The sequence below is a fragment of the Ceratotherium simum genome, chromosome 3 (genome assembly GCF_057802395.1).
Source record: "Ceratotherium simum simum isolate JZ-2026a chromosome 3, ASM5780239v1, whole genome shotgun sequence".
NCBI classification, from domain to species: Eukaryota; Metazoa; Chordata; class Mammalia; order Perissodactyla; family Rhinocerotidae; genus Ceratotherium; species Ceratotherium simum.
In genome coordinates this window covers 81,214,084-81,235,395 of record NC_141902.1, presented here as the reverse complement: position 1 = coordinate 81,235,395, position 21,312 = coordinate 81,214,084, and the positions used below count along the sequence as shown (strand labels likewise).

The window sequence follows — 21,312 nt, the reverse complement described above, 5'->3', positions numbered from 1 at the left end:
TTTTGACCAGTGAGAGAAGGAGGGTACAGAGGATTGGGAGAGTAGTCAGAGAAAACTTCCTCTAGAGGTGACATCATCACCTGAGTCCTTTAAAGGATAGGGTTGGAGAGGGAAAAGGGGTAGAAGAAAGGTGTTCTAGGTCAGGGGGGCAGCTTATGTGGAAATTAGGAAATGAGATATAGCACAGTTACTGTATGGAGTTAAAATCAGCTAAGTATAGCTGTAGTATAGTGTGTAGAGTGGAAATAGCGAAGACCTGAGAAGTAAACCCGATCCCCAAGAGGTGTAGAAGGCCCTTGACTTTCTCCTGAAGGTTTGGGTAGGTATTGAACGAGCTTAATAGAATAGCTGCCTAGGTTTTACAACTATCTTGCACTTCTCAAGCTGTGAATTGTGTTAGAATTGCATGGTAATTTTTCTGAAAGTAGTTAAAGAAAAGGGTAAAAATATTGAATGTAATGCATTATTTCTCCATTTTTTTATTTATTGCACTGATACTGTACTAAGTACAAGTCAGTGTGCTAGACACTGGGAATATAGTGGTAACTGCTGTTTTCCTAACAAGGTGATGTGTTGGCTATTTTATTATCTTACTACAGAAGTCCCTTTGTTGGATACACTTCAGATGGCATTCAAGACACTTAGAATCCCAAGATTTTGATGTTTCCCACCAAATATTAATCATTCAGCATATAAATGTTATACTACTATTAGTTAGAAGCTCATTTAGAGCAAAAGATGCAGAGTACTTACCATATTTAACAATGTTCTGTGTATACCTGTAAAGTGAGATATATATAGTCTAAGGGATATTTCAGTTCACTTATTTAAAGGTAGCTAATGTGGACATGCAGTTTTTTTAAAGCTGGTTGTTCAGACACATAGTTTAAAATTAAGGAGATAGCTATATAGATTTTCGTATTTATTTTGAAGTTATTTTTGTAGCTCAGTTCTGAGAGAAACTCTATTTAGTGATCTAGAGTGTAAAGAAAGAGAGGTATCTCCTTAGCATAGATTAATCATAACTCCACTTTTTAATTTACAATTATACCATCAATGTTGTACCTGTAAACAATTCAAAATAGTAGTGTGAACCCTTTATATTTTGGAAAAGTAAACATACCTTACAGTTTTCTAGGTTTTTGTTTGGTGGGTTGATTCACAACTTTTAATGTGTGCTTTGGTACTGTGTATCCTAAGGATATTCTATGAAAAATATTATTATATGTGTAGGCACGTTGATATGTGATTATATTTCTTTTCTTGAAGGATATTTCTTGTATTTTTTAATTTAACTCATTAGCAGTAAAACACCAAAAGGTAAACTTTTAATATTGTTTTTAAAATGTTAGTGATTTTAAAACTTGGTAAATAAGCTACATGCTTGAGTCTTAGTAAAGCAAAGGTTGATTATTCATATTGGAATTTACCTCTTGGAATTCAATGGAGACTATTTCTCTGTCATGCTTTGTTTTTATAGAAATTTTATTTTCATATAACTTGTTTGTTATTTTGTGGTAATTTTTGGGCTTGAGTTATTTCCAGAATCTATCTTGAAAACCTCAAAAATGTTTATGTTCTACAAAAAGAACTTAGAAATAGCAACTAGTATTTGTACAGGAAATTTAAAAGTTCAGCTTGCTTTTTTATGACAACAGTGTTATATAGAATTATCCCATAATATTATGTAATTAAAATATTTTTGTTGCTATTTTCCACAGTTGTATAGTCGAATTAAGTTTTTAAAAATTGTTCTGTTACTTTGGGGTGTAAAAAACTTACCAGTTATGTTCTATAGGACAGTAGAAAATAAGAGTTTAGGTGGATATTTAGGCGTTTGTGAAAGGTTTTATTATCATTCTCAAATCCTTTTATAGGTTATTTCACTTATTAGTAATTCAAAGTAAATTTCTAGTATTATAATTAGCACTTCTAGGCTATATTAATCAGTTATTTATTGAATGCTTATGGTACCAGAAACTAAGGTCAATGTTTAACAGGAAGAGAGAGTGGTATTAAAGTTATAAACCTTGTGGGTTTTGAGGATCAGTTAAAATAAGATAGGTGAAAGCATTTTGAAAACTATTTGTTAGTTTGTTTCTGATTGCAAACAACAGAGGGAAGACCTGACTGAAACTGGTCTTTAAAATAGGGGTGTTAGGGCCGGCCCCGTGGCTTAGCGGTTAAGTGCGCGCACTCCACTGCTGGCGGCCCGGGTTCGGATCCTGGGCGCACACCGACGCACCGCTTCTCCGGCCATGCTGAGGCCAAGTCCCACATACAGCAACTAGAAGGATGTGCAACTATGACATACAACTATCTACTGGGGCTTTGGGGGAAAAAAATAAATAAAAAAATTATAAAAAAAAAAGATAGGGGTGTTAGATCACATAACAGAAAAAATCCAACAGTGTGGTAGAGATTAGGCTCTGTTGAAGCGGGCTCCAGGTTTCTGCCTTCCTCAGGCATCAGCTTTGTCCTGATGCTGGCTTCTTCATGTTGACAATGGCAGCGTCAGGCCTTATATCTGCATACAGCATCATCTACAGCAGCATTATCCAATAGAACTTTATGTAATGATGGAAATGTCCTGTATCTGTACTGTGCAGTATGGCAGCCATTAGCCACGTGTAGCTGTTGAGCACTTGAAATATGACTAGTGCAACTAAGGAACTGAATTTTTAATTTTAATTAATTTTAAGTAACCACATGTGGCTAGTGGCTACCATATTGTTAAGCAGCAGTATAAAGCATCAGAGATAAATTGTGCCCCAGAATTACCAGCAAATGTCCTAAAATTAATTCTGGTTGTACTGTACTGCCTCCACACCCCCACCCACAATATATTAATCATGGTGGTGGAGAGAGGATGGAAAGTGCCAATGGGCATATTCTCACCAGATGTTCCATTTCTGAGATGTACTTTAAAGCTATAGTAATCCAGAAAGTTTGGTATTCGCACAGGCATAGACATGGAGATCAACGGAACAGAATAGAGAGCTCAGAAATGGACCCACACCTATATGGTTAATTGATGTTTGACAAAAGTGCCAAAGTAAATCAATGAGAAAAGGAAAGTATTTTCAATAAATGGTGCTAGAAAAACTGGATATACATTAAAAAATACACATCATACACAAAATTTCTGTGGAATAGAGAGTTTATATAGGGGAGTAATAAAGTAAGGAAGGGATAGACTGGGTATAGTTGATGGAGCTCCTTGAATACCAGGCTGTGGCAGTTAGCGTTTGTCCTATAGGCATTGGACAGCTGTTAGAGGGGTTTAAAAGTTTAGATAGTCAAATAATTGTTAAAAGAATGCTAATCTGACGGCAGATAATCAGCATTTTAAAAGAAGTTTATAGCTTTTAAAAATAGACTAAGTTATCTCTTAATTATAAGTTTTTAGTAATGTTGAAATTTGTAGGAAGAAGAAGGTGCATTCCACTTGGTTTAGTTGGGGAGGGAAGATTAGATTGTATTCTAAAGAATATGATAATATTGACACATCATGCTTTTCTTAATTGAGCTGTAAAAAATTTGAGTGAGTCATTTGTAGAAAAGGAAATGCTTAGAATTTGATCATAATGTAAATATCAAATATTTTATGAATAATCTTTATAATATGATCTTTAATGCAACAATTTAGATTAAAATATTTTTACTTAAAATCACTATTATTATTTATCATGCAAAAATGACTAGTGACCATTATTATTACGAAAAGGAGTTTATGTGTTATAAAAAGGTTTGGAAACCCTGATCTAGTTCTATACTTCATTTAATTGATTAAGGAAGCTGGAGTCCAAAGAAAGTAAAGGACTTGCGCAAGGTCATACCAGTATATAATGACAAAACCAAGACTTAAATAATGTTCTCTTGAAGACCTGGGGTCTGTCTCAGAAAAACTGTAGATCCTTTGGGGCAAAGACCTTGCTAAAGAGCATTAGTATTCTTCCCAATAGATTCCCAGAGATCCAGCACACAACTTAATAATGACCTATAAAATTGAACTGAAAGCGATGTTGCTTACTTTAGTGTCAACTCATTTATGATACTCGTAAAACTCCATCATATGTTACCCAAAGCTAGTAGGGACAAAAACTAAAGTATGTTTAAGTGAACCTAAAGCTCAAGAATGAAGGGGACTTGCCTCTTTTCACTCTGTAACACTGGAAACAATGCCTTTATTTCGTATCTCCCCATCTTCCACATCTACTCCCAGTATATTTTACTTCCAGCCTTTAGAGAAGTAAACAGACTTAAAAAGAAACAAGTACAGGTGCTTCTGCTGTAATGCAGTTTTTGCATTCCTGAAAAATCTCACAAACTGCAAAACCTGGTTTTTTAGTTTGTGTTGGTTATAAGCACCAATGCAAACTAGAAATTAATTGGTAATTGAGAAGATAGCTTGAACTGCTCAGTGAGTCATCTTCGTGTAGCTAGTGGCTACCACAGTGGATATTATAAATGCACAAAATTAATTATTTGAATAGAAATGCTGGCAGCTCTTTAATTAGGTTAGAGATAGTTGGTCTTAGGACAGTGCAGATGGCAGTGTATCAGTGAGCCCTGGGGGGGAAGGAGGTGTTGCCATTAAAGTAGGCATGGGAAATAGTACGACCTGCAGCAAGGCTGGGAGTACTCCTCTGAAGCCCTCATTTTAAATTTTCCTATAATACAGATAAGTGCTCCTGCTGTCAGGAGGACTTTCTCCATTCCTGCTAAAGGTTATAATTGTATTCCCACTTTTCTGGCTCCCCTTGCCTAGGAAAAATCACCCATGAACCAGAGTGACTTTATTATACTGACATCATTCCCTACTTACCAGTTTCATATGAGCAAATTTGCATTTCAAAATACATTATAGTAGAGCAGACTGTATTGTTTAATCGTAGAAGTTTTTTTCTTTCCTTTTTCTAAAGATAGCATTCATCAGCTTATGTTCATCTGAATAAATGGCTGCTATATGAAAGAAAATTATTCAGAGAAGGGAAGTTGTATTATTCTAGTTTCTTTTGGGGTGTAAAGAAAGTTGTTTTCATAGGTTCTGTTGGGTTTTGTTTCACATAGTTGTTTTCACTGGTAATCTTAATATTCCTGGATATAGGATTGAATAAGTATGAATTCCATCGTGGTACAAATAGGAATGAATTACAATGTGATTATTATTCATAATCATAGTAAACATTTTCAAAGTTTTCAGTAACCTGCGTAAAGTGCTTTCATACTACCTGGTATCTTTATAAATCATTGCCCCAGGTATCCTTCACCATCATGTGCAGTTGAATGCTCAGTGAGGCACTTTAGCTAGGTAAAGGTAGCTAGTGGCCACCACAGTGGGTAATATAGACATACCTGAGATTAACTTTTTTTCTCTTCTTTTGATTGGGATATAATTCACAAACTATAAAATACACCATTTTAAGTTATACAATTAAGTGATTTTTAGTATATTCATAAGTTTGTGCAATGATGAACTTTAATTTCAGAACCTTTCATCACCCCAAAAAGAAACTTGGTACCCATTAGTAGTCATTTCCCAACTTGCCTTCCCCCCGCATCCTGGCAACCACTAATCTGCTTTCTGTGTCTATGGATTTGCCTGTTTTGGAGATTTCATATAAACGGAATTATACGATATGTGATTTTTTGTGTCTGTCTTCTTTCATTTAGCATACTGTTTTCAAGCTTCATCCATATTGTAGCATGTACTGGTACTTCATTCCATGGCTAAATAATACTCCATTGTATGGATATATCACTTTTGTTTATCCATTTATTAATTGATGGACATTGGCTTGTTTTCACTTTCTGACTGTTATGAAAATGCTGCAATGAAATTTGTATACAAGTTTTTATATGGACATGTTTTTATTTCTCTTGGTTATCTCACTAGGAGTGGAAGTTACTGGGTTGTGTGGTAGCTCTGTGTTTAACTTTTTGAGAAACTTGACAGTGGAATTCCATAGAAATTGTGGAACTCTTTTTTACATTTAACTTAAAAAAGATAAAAGATAATCAAAAAACAACTTCATGGCTATCATTAGAAAATGCTTAGTTCATTTTTTCCTAAAAATGTTGATTTTTTTTTATTTCAGTAATGTTGGGCCTGGTTATCTTGACCAACCCTTCAGCTGAAGACAACTAAAAATGTTAGATGAATTATACAAAAACTTGTTTATAGCATCAAAGAGCTGTTAAGGAATATGCCAAAATCTAAGAAAAGGTGAGACCCTGAAGGGTAAAGAAGTATTTAAAGCTCTGGCTGCCTTGAGTGATTTGCCCTTCTGGATAAAATAGTTGAAAAACTAAGCTTCAGGTTTAGGTGGATTTAGAGGCAAAGGGAAGTTATTACTTGTAGGTGTCTGAGTCTAATAGATTGCCTCCCACATCAGACTGGGACCTCAGGAAGAGGGAAATTCACTGCCTTGTTCCTGTTTGCAGAGATTGCAAGGAGAGTTCTTTTGTTCTGAACAGATAGAGCAAAGAGGAGAAGAAGAAAAGTAAGAAAGAGAATCTGTCTCTGAGAGGTTGTAAAACACGTACCAGCGTTGTGTGGAATCAGAGGCCAAAGTCATATAACACAAGAAGTCCAAGAAAACTAGTGCTCCAAGTACCTGGAAAAAGTAAATTTATATCCTTTTTGAAGAACAACACCTTATTCTAGATATCAAAAATCTCCTACAAATAATCTTTCAAAACCACTGAACATCCATCATACAAAGATGACTAAGCATAAAAGAAAATAAGGCATAGGGCCGGCCCAGTGGCACAAGCGGTTAAGTGTGCTAAGGCCCAGGGCCAGTCTTAGCAAAAAAAGAGGAGGATTGGCAGATGTTAGCACAGGGCTGATCTCCTCACAAAAAAAAAAAAAAAAAGAAAAGAAGGCACAGTAGGCAAAATGCAGCAAGAAATAGCAGAAACTGATGCCTAAATATTTCAGATACTGTTACTATTATACATAGATTATAAACAATTTCACTTTCTATGTTTTAATAAAAAAACAAGCTTGCAAATATCTGCAAGAAACAGGATTATAAAAAAAGTGATAGCAGACTTGAATGAAATACTTCTAGAATTGAAAAAAATACAATAACCGAAATTTAAAACTTAGTAGACATATAGGAAGTATATTTGACATAGCTCAAGAGAGAATTCGTGAACTGAAAGATAGCTAGAATTCAGCACAAAGAGATGAAAAGGTGGGAAATAGCAAGAGAGGTTGAGAGAAAAGGAGGATTGGTTAGAAATTCTAGCCTAAATTTAATTGACATCCTTAAAAGGAGAAAGGGAGGAGAGAAGACTGAGCATAGGGCAGAGGCAGTATTTGAAGAGATAATGACAGGATTTACTAGGATTGATGAGAGTCCACAATCCTCAGATTTAAGAAGCCCAACAAATCTCATGCAGAGTAAAAAAAAAAAAAAAAAATCTATACATAGGTATATCATAGTGAAACTGCAGAAAATAAAAGACAGAGAAAAACCTAAATAGATTATCTTCAAAGGAGTGTTGACTAGTTCTAAACAGCAACAAGTGAAATCTGTACTCAGTGAAATGATATCCTAAATGTGTTGGGAAGAAGGGATCTGGAATCCAACCTAGAATTCTATACCCAGAGAAAATATCTTCAATGATGAAGGCAGAACACTTGTGTATCAGCTTTGCAACTAAACCACCTCAGGCTTTTGAAGAAGGGGCCAAAACCACATCAGACTGCCATGGTAAGAAAGCAGTCGTCACAAGAAGATCAAATGACCTCCACAGCTTCGTGTGGACAGTGACCTATGTCTGTTTTATCAGTGAATATCAGAATCTAGTAGGATGCTCTCAATAAATTTTTTTGGATTAAAGGGAAAAAAAGAATAAAGGTAAATTAATTTATGCAATTAAAAAAAAAAACAGAGTAAAGAACCAAGAGCCAGGACTTTTGAAAATAAACTTTCCTGACTTCACAGTGCACTGAGAACCAATTCTATCAAAGTATTCACTTATGTTTGGAGATCTACAACCGAGTTACATTATCCCTGTTCATAAGCTGAGACTACTGGGCTGCTCTGTATTCAGCTCCTGTGAGACAAGGGCCCCAAAACTTGATTTGAGGTGGAGGAGGAGAAGTATCATTACCATCTGCTGAGATCTTTGCAGTCAAACCTAGAAGTATCATAGAAGTGGGTTAGACCTTAAAATTCGAAGAAGCCATAGCCTGAATATCACATACGTCTTACTGAGGAAGATATGGATAAGATCATGGAGGAACTAGAGAGGGAGTCTGAAGGCAGGGCCTACAGCCACATGCACAAGAAATGTGTTCTCTTCCTAGTGGTTGAAGTGGCTCCTGATCAGAACCCTCTATGCGTTCTCCCTTTTGTTTGCTGACTGATAAAATGCAGTTGAATCAGCTGAACTAATACAGTGTAGTGGAAGGAGCACTAAACTGGACATCAGAAGACTTAGATTCTAGTTCCAGTTCTGTAGCTTAATATCTGTGTGATGTGGTGGGATTGAGGGGGGTGAGTACTTGGATCTCTCCTAGGTTTAATAGTCTCCTCTATAAATGTAGAAGGTGAACTAGATGATCATCAGGGTACATTTAGTTTTTATTCAACAGCTATTTTAATATACTTTTTTGAACACATAAAATCTGTTTCCTCTTATGCCTCAAAATTTTGACTCAGTGGACAAATTTCCAGAAAAATATAATTTAACAAAATGAAATCATGAAGATATAGAAAACCTGAATAGTCTTATTGTCAAGTTTACCACAAAGAAGCTCCAAATACAGATGGCTTCATAAGCAAGTACTAGCTGATTTTTAAAGAAGTAATGCCAACATTTCACAAACTGTTCCAGAGACTAGAAGAAGAGGGAACCCTCCTTTCCTCATTATATGAAGCTAGCCTAACCTTGATTGCAAAACCAACAAGGAGAGTTCTAAAAAGAAGAATCGGAAGTCAGTCTCCCTGAATATAAATGCAGGACTCCTAAACAAAATATTGGTCCACTTCATTGGGTTCATATCTTTTTTTTATTGGAGACATTTTTTTTTTTCATATTGACCCATTTTCTCTCCTGCTTGGTCACACATCTGAGCTCTGTGTATCAGCCTCCCTTGCAGTTGGGAGTGGCCATATGACTAAGTTGGCCAATGGAATGTGAATAAAAGTGATAGATGCTTCTTCCAGGCCTAACCTGTAAAATATCTCCCACATAGTCTTCATACTCTGTGTTCCCTGTTTGCCAACCAGGTGCAGAGAATCCAGATGGGAACTCTGAGGTCTTGTATGTGGAACCACAAGAAAAATGACACTAGGCTCTGAATAATCTCACGCAAGGCTCTCTCAAATAAAATTACATCCTCATGGGGCTATGTATGAGTAAGAAGTAAACTTTCATATAGCATATAATATTATTTATGCTAACTAATATAGAAATTAAATCTACCAATATATAAAAGGGATAATACATCATGACTAAGTTGGATTTATCCCAGGAACGCAGGAATAACTTGACAGTTATCCCATTATCGTGGACTGGAAGTCTCAATATTGTATATATCTGCGCTACTTAAAATAATCTGTATAGAGTCAAGGAAATACCAATCAAAATCCCAAGAAATTCTTTTTTTTAAGAATTCAGCTACTTATTCTGAAATATATAGGGAAATGCAAGGGGAAAAGAAGACACTCTGGAGAATAACAAGGTGAGAAGGTTTGCACTACTGTGTATTGAGACTAATTGTAACACTAAACTAATGAAGATACTGTGGCAGTGGCACAAATACCAAATGCCAAACATGTCAATGGAGTAATGGAGCTTAGAAACAGAACCATGTGTGTATGTATATAATTATCGCATCACAAATCAAGGGCAAAAGAACAAACTCTTTAAGCAGTGGTGCTGGGGCAAGGATATATATATATGGGAAAGCCATGGTAGTAAACCTACCTCATGTCATACACAAAGTCTCCCTCCAGGAAGATTATAGACCTAGGTGTGAAAGGCAAAATTATAAAGCTTTTTAGAAAATCATATAAGAGAATATCTTCATGATTTTGAGGTAGGGAAGGATTTCTTATACAAGACATAAAAATTACTACCATAAAGGATAACTGTAAAGGAAAAAAATTTGATAAATTTGACTTTATTAAAATTAAGAACCTATTTTCATCCAAAGACAAGTGTTAAAACATGCCATAGAATGGGAAAATATTTTTACAGTGCATAAAATTAGCAAAGGACTTATGTTGATTACAAATAAAAGAATGACTATAAAGCAATAAGGAAAAGATAAACAATAGAAAACTGGGCAAAGTGCTTGAATAGGCTCTTCACAAAAGAGAAAATCCAAATGGCTAATAGATATGAAATGTACTTCATTTCCTTAGTAATCAGGGGAATGCAAATTAAATCCTCATTGCAGGTAGAAAAGGTGTGTTGATACAACTACTTTAAAAAACAGTTTGGCATTATCTAGTATAACTGAAGATCCACATATTTTATGAACAATTCCATTCCTAAGACTATACCCCAGAGAAATGTGTGCAGATATGCAGTAGACTATGTCTGCAAAAATGTGCATAGCACCATTTTCATAATAGCCAAAAGATTGAAGCAACCCCAATATCTATCTGCAGTAGAAAGGATAAAGTTTTTTTTTCAGCATACAATGGAATACACTATTTAATGAAAATGAACAAACTATAACTATATGCAACCCTATGGATGAATCTCATAAACAATGTGTAATGAAAGAGGCAAGACAAAAATAATACATTGCATATGTTCCATTCACATAATATTTAAAAATATGCAAAGCTAAATTATACTTTTAGGAATATGTATATATGTGGTAAACCTATAAAGAACATCCAGAAAGTTGTCATCACAGAATTAGGATGGTATTACCTGGAGAGGGGAGAGAGGAGGTTGTTTGAGGGAGATATATAGGGTTCTGGTTCTGATCTGTGTTTTGACCTGATTAGAATTACTGGTGTTCACTTTATAATTGTTGAATTTTATATAAATTTTGATGTACTTTTCCTTATGTATGTTTACAATTTTAAGGAATGTTTTTATGCATTTCACAGTGTCTGGGAAGAATAAGAGTTGTCTTTCAAAATTGGAAACAATTATTTAAAATGAGAAAAAGGAGAACTTTTCTCATTTAAAAACATTCTAATAGTCTAGTTTAAGTTCCTTGGAACTTAAAACTATTCTTTCTTTATTTTACAAAGACTCGTTTATACCTTGTGCTAGATCTGATTAATTGTCCGTTCAGCCAATATTTGTGGAGCATTTACTGCTCAGCTGCTTCACAGAAATGAGATTTAAGGTGGGTGCTGATATTGTGGATTGCTTTAATTGATTAGGTCCTCATGCATTTAAAAACCATAGATATATACCTTTTGAGTACTTTTAATTCCCTAGTTTCACTTCTGAGTGCTGTGGTTCTTTTAGTTTGGAATGGAATTTGACAGTTATCATAAAATTGAGCATATGTTAAAGAAGATTTCAATTCTTGTCAGGCAGTAGTTAAAAACGAGGCATGGGCTCTGGTAAACACTCAGGCAGTATAGATTCCTGAATCCAAAGTTTAGTAGCATATCTCAAGATTCTAGAAAATGCTGGTCCCCTGGGATAAACAAACACCAAAGATTATAGTAATATATGTATGTATGTGTATTTATGCATATATATATTTGTATTTACATGTATGTGTGTATGTATAACTTCCGTGGAGAATGTCTAAAATTTTAAATATATTATTTTTTGCTGCTGAGCAACTATAAGACAAAAGAAATCTAATTTATAATCTATTTTGAAATATGTTTCTTTTTTTAAGTTTATCGTGTAAAAGAAAACCCAGATATACTTACAAAAAAGTCTGAACAGCATTGTTCTTGCCTTCTCAAGTTTCTTTTCCCTGTCTCCTTTCCACTCTTGCCTTATTCTTTCCATCTCCAGTTTCTCCAGCAGATTTAGTAATAGAGACTAGAAAATGAGAGGCAAATATACAGGGCCTGCCAATCAGTATTATATACCCAGAATTCTGTAAACATTTCCTTGAACTTGAAAGATAAGGTTGCTAATACTTTATAAGTAGAACAATAGAACACATGACTTGGAAGATCTTTGTTGATGTATGTACCATTATTTGAATCAATTATCTTTGGCCAAAAACAGTAAATAATCCTCAGTCATCTTAATTTCAGGTTTGGGACCCTTATTGGACTCTAGGTTGGGGAGGTACTAGCCAGACTTGTTTTGGGACTTTCATGACATAGATAAGGAGACTATTAGTTTGTGACCTAAAGGATTTTGACAGTTGTCTTCATCAGGGTTCTTTGATTATAATGAATAGAAATCCATTTAAAGTAGCTCAAGCTAAAGTGGAGTTTATTGAAAGAATACAGGCAGATGGCACCCAAGGCAGGAAGGAATAGCTGGCTCCCTGAGGACCTGACACCATCTCAAGTCTGCATGGTCTCGTCGTTGCCCTCAAGGCTGGTTTGCAAGGTGACTCTTCTGAAGGCACAATTATCTTCATGTAAAAATAATTGATGTTCTGGGTCTTTATCCAATTAACCATTTTATAATCAGAGCATAATTTCCAAATTTAACAAAAGCTTCGGGGCCGGCCCCGTGGCTTAGTGGCTAAGTGCGCGCTCCACTACTGGGAGCCTGGGTTCGGATCCCGGGTGCGCACCAACGCACTGCTTGTCCGGCCACGCTGAGGTGGCGTCCCACATACAGCAACTAGAAGGATGTGCAACTATGACGTACAACTATCTACTGGGGCTTTGCGGGGAAAAAAAGGAGGAGGATTGGCAATAGATGTTAGCTCAGAGCCGGTCTTCCTCAGCAAAAAAAAACAGAGGAGGATTAGCACGGATGTTAGCTCAGGGCTGATCTTCCTCACAAAAAAAAAAAAAAAGCTTCACTGATGATACTGTGTTTTATGTTTCAGTAGGAGAAAAGATCTGGTGAGCTGTAGGACCTTGTCTCATGCTAATATAGATTTTTTTAAAAACTGGTTTGGTCTTCTGTAGATGGCATGGAGATTACCTTACTCTAGAAAAGTATGGCTTCTGTTTTTTAGATTTCTAGGTTTGTACTCCAGCGTGCTGGGTTCCAAATAAGATCCAGAATCAGAACCTTTGGCTGTTGATTATAGCTAACTGTATATCAACATAAAAGAAGCCTTCTTGTACTAGCAATTCTAATCTTTCCTATCCAAAAACTCACTGGAGAATCTCCCAGCAGCTTTCAGAATATAGGCTATTGTAAGTTAAACTTACATATGAAATTGTTTTTTTTGTAGTTCAGAAGCAGTCAGATATCAACAGTTTCTGTGGCTTAACCTGGTATAAACGAATGTCTCCAGATTACCTATTATTTAAGTATATTTTAACAAATTCGTAAGTTTGTGTTTTAGAAGACTTTCTGAAGTAACTTTTCATAGCATCCTGATCTTGCTCTCCTTTAGTATGTTTTTTTAATCTTGCCAGTATTGATATAAATACAGCTTTCATATGTGTCTAGCACCTTGTTTGTTTACACTCTGAAAATGTAAAGCAATCTAGACTTCAGTCTTTGGTTTGAAAGTTCATAGATTAGCTGAGGACACCGGAAATATATAGTAGGTAGGTAAATACAAGGTAACATGTATTACATGAATGTTCTATGGAGTAAGTGCTCTTAAAATTTTAGCATAGAAAGCAGTGGAGGGAAAAGTTTTCATGGAAAGATGGGGTTAAAACTAGGCCATAGTGAGCCATAAAACAGTCATACAGATAAGAGAGAGGGCAGGGTTTCAAACAAGTGAGGTGACATCAGTGAAGGGATTTTTGTGACTGTTAGGAGGACAATAATTTTGACCACTCTGGCTGGATCAAATGTTTCAGGAAGGTTAGAAGTGGAAATAAGTGAATGGAATGTAAGTGACTTGCAGTTAGGCTAAGAAATTTTTGTTTTGTACTCTACATCTGTTATTTCAAAAGAAGGATGTAAAATGTACAAAACTATCTTTTGGGGTTCAAGTAGAAAATAATAGAAATTCTGTTTTATCCTAAAATATGCCTACTAATATTAAAAAATATTGACTGTCATTCATGCATATAATTTGTAAAATATATGCATATTTTGGGGACTGTGCATGAAATATGTTTATACATGGGGTAGATAATCTATAAAGTTTGAGACTGCTGCTCTAGATCATAGAGTGCCATCAAAGATTTGCAATGGGTGACAAGTATACAAAGTGATATTGAGGAGAACTGAATCTGTAACAATTTATGAGACAGATTAGAAGAGAGAAAAAAGTGAAAGAGGCTATAGTAGGAGTCCAGAAATAAGGCAGCGCAGTCCTGCATGAGTATGGCGGCAGCGGAAATGGATATAGTAATCTACAAAATTTAGTGTTCCATGTGAATATGGGGAGAGAACAGAGAGCGAACAGTAAAATTGTTTGCTCTGTTGACGAGAGTAGGTAAGTCCAAAGAGGGGATCTGTATAATAAAAGATACTCAGTTCCATCTTCGTTAAATTGAAATAGAGATGTTAGCCAAATATCCAAATGAAAATGTGCAGCAGACAGTTGGGACTATATCTTCCAAGTTTCAGATTAGATTTGGAAGAAGGTATAATCATTACTCTCATACAACTGTGAAATGAACATGTGTCAAAGATTTTATTTAATTAACTTATGAGTGAACCAGTAAGATATCACAACCAGTTCAAAAAAGAACTAAAAATACCACACATTAATAGTTAAAGAATGCTGAAGTGAATTTACAAACGCAAGCAAAACCTGTCATTGTCCAGAAAGTGATAATCAATGACATTCCACAGGCAACAATTTCTATGAACAGGAATTATTTTCAGTTACTATCAACTTTCTGCAAGTTAACTAAGGTCTAGCTCTACAGAGTTGTAAAATAGTCTAGTCAAAGAACAAAGGGTGGATATAACCTGAATGGAAGTTCTAGCCAGGATACCCACTAAATTCCAGTTTTTCACTGTTTTCCTTAAATTGGTATAGAAATGTTAAATTTAAGAGCCTTCCTACAGATGGGGGTCTTTAATCAATAGGTAGAAGGCTTTAAGTTCCTCTTCTTTTAGGTAAAACTGATTTAATTAATACCAAAAACAAAAACAAAACCTGCCCTTACTTTTACCTTTAATTTGGGCATTTCCAGCTGAGAAAGTAGGGATGTGATGTAGGATCCCTTTTCCCTGGAAATGCTTACAGGCAAAACAATACCGTCTTCCCCGCCAGCTTGAATTTCACTTTAGAACTCAGTAGTATCAGATGGAGAACAACCCTTATTTAAGAGATTGTGGAGTTTGCAGTTGTAGACAGTTGCACTCTTAATACTCTGATATGAATAAAATTTAATTTATGAATTGTCACAAGAATTAAGGATTATTCTCTTTAATTTTTTGAAGAATACTGAAAGGTCATAAACCTTCTCTGATCATATTTCCTTAATTTTTGATACCATAGTAAATTAATACAGATCATTAATCAGATAATCAAATATTTTCAGAAATTTTAAATAACAGCACATTGATTTTTTTCTTTTAAAAACCAATACTCAGGGCCAGCCCCATGGCTTAGCGGTTAAGTGCGCGCGCTCCGCTGCTGGCAGCCCGGGTTCGGATCCTGGGCACGCGCCGACACACTGCTTCTCCGGCCATGCTGAGGCCGCGTCCCACATGCAGAAACTAGAAGGATGTGCAGCTATGATAACTATCTCCTGGGGCTTTGGGGGGGAAAATAAATAAATAAAATTGAAAAAAAAAAAAGAAATTACATATCTTAAAAAATAAAAATAAAATAAAAAAATAAATAAATAAAAACCAATACTCCATCTAATGCTAAGTCCTAACAAGGATTATTAGGAATCTCTTTTCTCCTGAGTTGAGATCTGCTGTGAATCATAAGTCGAGTAGTTTCACTCATAACTGTTAAAAAGTAATTTTCAAAAAAGGTAAAAGCATAATTCTCAGATAGAAAATGAACATGAGCCAAAGATTTTAACTCATTAATTACTGAGGGAACCAGAAAAAAAAATGTTGCAACTGGTTAACAGCTAATTCTAAAGATTAGACAAATATATAAGCCCATCAAGAAGGCAAAATGGATTTACTCCATAGATGCAAACACTGACCTCTTTCACAGTGAGGAAAGAAGTCAGTTGAACCTCCACCAGACCGAATTTATTTGCAGGTGCCAGGGAAGAGGGAGAATCCCCCTCTGCTCTTTCTCTTAAGGTTCTTATGGCTGGCCAAATAATTAAAAGACAGGTTAGCAGGAGAAAATAATACCAAGTTTAATAACATGTATACATGGGAGAAACCAGGGAAACTGAGTTTCTCAACACAATGGCAGATATTCTCGTCTTAAATACTATCTTCAGCTAAAGACAAAGGAGGATGTTGGGGGTGGGAGGGAGACAGAAGTTACAGCAATCAAGGGTATGCAGATTTAAGTCCTCTCCTTCCACACTGAAAAGAGTTTCATGAGATAAGATCATCTTCTCCTCTTCCCACTACAGAGAGGGAGATACCTTTACAAATGGAGATTTCCCTTATAAATGTAAATGTTTGTCTTCCAACTCTTTTTGGGGCCAGTGAGAGAGAGAATTTTTGATAAGAGGTGCTTGGTGCCTTTTCTATTGTAACATCTATTTTACATTATATTACAGCCATCATATGATAGTGGGTCCTTCCTGAAACGGGTCTTCTATGTTAAATTCTTCAGGCAGTTTGGGGGAGGTCAAATGTCCATCAGAGAAAATAATCAAGGCAAAGAGATATATTTCAGGGTGGTCAATGTTGATCTCCCACACAGGTCTATAAACACTAATTATTTGTATTACTGTCAGTTTTCTACAAATTAACTTCTGTCTCTGCAGAGTTGTAAAATAGCTCAAAGACAGGCAAAAACCCCATAGAATCATATAACCTGGAAGGATGTGCCCTAAACAATGCATAGTTTTTCATTAAAGATACCTAGCAATTATTTTTTTGATCCATTTAAAAATCTTTTCAAAATTTGTCCTCACATAGCTAATGTTGAAGGTAAATGTTAGCTAAGGACATTTATTACTTAAAACCTACAGTTTGTACCATAAATGACAGTATGTTGAAAGTACCTGACTGAATTGGCCCAAAAATCACAAAAAAGAAAAGCCATTAAAATCATAATAGAATTTAACTTTATTGTGACAAGTAGGAATGTTTGTGTTTTAAAGGTGCTTAAGTGACCCTCCAAAAGTAAAATGTCTGTCTTCTATAGAAATGGACTGATGAAAATTGTAGGTGCATTAATTTTAAGATTTCATTTAAGTAACCTTGCCAGTTAGAATGTTTAAACATGTTTGGGACACTGGTATAAGGGACATAGAACAGGTTGTGGTTGTATCAAGTCAGCTTAAATTGATTAATAATTTAATTGCTCATCACAACAGAACCCTTTAGCAATTTGTAATGTATTTTTTAGAATACAGTTATTTAAGAAAAGCAACAGGGATAAATCAACTTAAATGGCATACATTATGGAAATTTGAAATTATTTTGGCACAATTGAGTTTTCCCCTTAAGTTTGCCATAATGGCACTGAAAAACTGTCAATCGTGTAAGAATAAAGTACTTTTGAAGTCCTGTTTACTTCAGAATGGAACATTATAATCATCAATAATAGCCATAGAGAGTGCACAGTGCTAGTACTTTTGATGAATTTTTTTCCACTTAAAAGCAGATTCCTCATAGTAGTAACCTTTTAGACTGTTTTCTTCATCCAGCAAGTGTTTTTATTGTAGCTAACTTGAAGTACGTGAGAAAACTGAAGCTAGCCTGTTTTTCATATGCCTCGCCTGGCCTTGTTAATAGATTACAGCATTCCACTTGTTAGTACCAGTGACACAGGAGAAACTTTTACTATTATGCTATGTGGTAATGATAAAGAAGACAGAAAAAGTCTTTTTATGGTAGTTGGGTCCTCAAAACAACTCTTCATGTTCTAATGATAAGGAGACACAAGTTGGATATCCAACAGAGGTACATTAGCTTGTTATCTCCAGAGCTGATACCGCCTCTTAAATTCCCTCACAATGACAGGAACCCCATCTGAAGTGAAGGCTTGCAGAGCTGGAGATACCGGAGCGTTATTCTTTTTTCATGAGTAAAAGTAGGGTTAACCCTACTGTTGTAGAATAAAAATTTTGTGTAGTTATTAAACACAGACCATATTCTTTTTTTTCTGTAATTTAGTAAGTGTTCAGGGAGATACGTACTTGGTGATTGCTATTAGTGGAAGAGCAAGACTATGAATTACCTAGTCTTAAGATATATGAATATGATGGGAAAATATCTAGAGGTTTCAGGCTAGAATAGATCAACGACTTCATGATAAAATCTATGTGTAGGCACCTACTATATTTGTTCTGTTTCTAGGGCTGTGTAGGTTATAAGAGTACATTGTGTTCCAGTATTCTGAGTGTTAACATCTTCACTGCTGATAGCAACTTGCAGAGCTTTGGCAAGCAGAACTTGCATCCATGGATGGGGGAGGAGACATGTCTCCATCCTTAGTTCTAAACAACAGGACCTTTTATGGCTAAGTGCACTTAAAAGTCCATGTGATTAGTTCCACCTATAGAACTTAGAGCCGTGGGGCCAATCTTGGGGAAATAGGTGGAGTGTTTGCTGCATGCTCATGTTCAGTGATTGTATTGTGGTGAGGGTTTCAGGCATTGTGTGTGGGATTCTTAGCCCATGCCAGGTAATTTGAGAAGCTAACATATCTATACTAGTAATTTCTTATGATTCTTTAAGCATGCAAAAAGAAAATCAAGTTGAGTAAAGTGAAATTTTAAAATAATTTGACTTCAGAGAAACTAAGAAAAAAATTCACAAATCTTAAAGTATTATGTGTTTACATTCTACTTTTTTCAAGAAAAAAAGAGTAAGCATTCATAATTGTAAATCATGTTTTAAAGGATACCAAGATATGTTATTATGAATTCATTACAAATATACCTTAAATCTAATTTAAATAATCATTTATTAGTGAACTTATCTAGTACTAGTCTATTGACCAAACTTTGTTTCCTAATTAAGCTCTGTTAGGTAGGCTTACTTGGAATATTTTAACTTTGTAAAACTCCTCCGGGTTTGGCTGGAAAATGAACAAGTCTCAAAGCTCTTTAAGTTGTTGAACCAGTAATTCTACTTTAAAATAAGACCCATCAGGATTTTTAAAACTTTAGACACTTTGGGGGTAAATTGATATTCCATAGATTGTCAAGCCCTTGGTTTTAAATTTATTCTTTTAAATACTGGACAAGTCATTTCATGATGATTTTAATTTGAAAAAAACTAAACATCAAAAAACCAACTGTTCACTATAATTTTACCCCAAAATAAGAAGAAAAAAAAAAGTCAGTATGATCCAGGGGATACTTTGATGACACTCAAGAAAATTCTCCAGAAAGTTCTATTCAGTAGATTAAATCAATCCATGATGGAGCTCTAGAGGAAAAGCTAGCAAAGGGGGAGGAAGCTACATGCTGAATAACTTTTTATTACAAATTTTAAAAATATGTAAAGTTACTAGTAATATGTACATTCTATATAAAAATCATTACTGTCATCTATAAATATTTGAGTTTTTATATTTGAGTTATGTAGGAAAATGATAGTATTTAAGAACAAATTAGGAATGAAATTATTGGGATATTGTGCTAATTCTTTCTAGTGAATAGGATAAACTCTAAAGCGGACAGGAATGTCAGTAGATGAAGTTGCTGAAATGTTCATTTCATAAAGGTACTATGATAACTTCTCAAAACATCATTTTGATACATTTCTATTTCAGTTCTCAAACTGACTGGCCCTATCAGATACTGATCTGGCTGTTGATCAGGCTGTAATCAGATTTAGGTTTTAACTGTCAGAGTAGTGAGTAATTTAGTATTCTCTGGGAAGTTTGGAAAGGAAGCATCCAAACAAGTAAATATGCCTTTTCTCTTAATGTACAACGGGAGCATTAACTTTCCTTATATCTAAGGTTTACCTTATTTGAAGAATTAGAGTACATTTGTGATCATTTAAAACCATTTCAGTGGCTCTTGTATAACTCAATTCATTCAGTCTGTGCTCTCTTAATAAATTTTACAAAAAAACTCATGGCAAGTTAGTATCATTTGTGTGTGAATTTTCCAATTGTATTTCAGACTTTAAGAAAGAAAGGCCTTAATGGTTGTGAGAGCCCTGATGCTGACGATTACTTTGAGCACAGTCCACTCTCGGAGGACAGATTCAGCAAACTAAATGAAGATAGTGATTTTATTTTCAAACGAGGCCCTGTAAGTACTTTTACTTTACCTTTACTTTTTATTTGTTGATCCTTTTTGTTAACTTCATTATTTAGGCTCTGAACAAGAAGGAACACAGAGGGTGCGACAGCCCAGACCCTGATACTTCCTATGTGCTAACTCCACATACAGAAGAAAAATATAAAAAAATTAATGAGGAATTTGATAATATGATGCGGAATCATAAAATCGCAGTGAGTACTAAAGTATGGTTTGTGCTTTTATCTTGTGCATGAAGAGATTGACCACACATCTTGTTGTTTATTTTCACAGTTGATGATGACAACAATAAGTAGAAGGGAAAAAAAAGCATTTAATAATTTTTTTTGTTCTATAGAACTTCAAAATAAAATTGCTGAAATCTTATAATAATACATGTTCATTGTCTTAAACATAGAAGTAAAGAGAAAACATCCTAATCCAGGCTCTGCTACTTAACTATTCCCTGTACCTTTGGATAGGGCACCTAAATATCCTGGATTGTAATTTCCTCATCTGTGAAGTGAGCTGGCTCACACAATTTTTAAGGTCCTTTCTAGCTCTGAATTTCCATAATTTTAAATATAGGGTGCATATAAGACTTCCCTTTCCCTCCCGTGACTTTTAAAAAATATTACATGTACTTCAATAGATCTTGAGACTATAAAATATAAAATGGTTGGATTTATGACAAAATTGGTGTTTCAAAATTATTTTTAATTATTTTGTATAGTTGCTGTAGTAGTAGTAGCTTACTGTTTGGCTCCTCGTAAATGTCCCAAAACCACTTGGCAACAATACCTCCAAACTCCTGGTCTTATACTGTAGCTATTGAAGAAGAGAGCCTTAGCTTGATTTTAATTTAAAGAAGCAGTGTTCTTAAACTGGTTACAAAACAAATAGTTGGTTTAAAATTTTTCTATGCTTGTAGATCTAACCACAGTGA

At 35.0% G+C, this 21,312-nt stretch overlaps 1 protein-coding gene across 6 annotated transcripts in view; it reads left to right on the top strand.

The window, feature by feature from the left end:
* Nucleotides 1-21,312, top strand: part of MEF2A (myocyte enhancer factor 2A) — a 172,703-nt gene that overhangs the window by 109,264 nt on the left and 42,127 nt on the right. For 3 of the 6 annotated variants that reach the window (XM_087428864.1, XM_087428863.1, XM_087428867.1), the window contains exon 5: nucleotides 20,444-20,593. In XM_087428864.1, the coding sequence (XP_087284990.1) occupies nucleotides 20,444-20,593 (150 nt within the window). Of the gene's footprint in view, nucleotides 1-20,246; nucleotides 20,379-20,443; nucleotides 20,594-21,312 lie in introns of all 6 variants that reach the window. The other 3 variants (XM_087428869.1, XM_087428865.1, XM_087428866.1) reach the window with 3 other exon arrangements.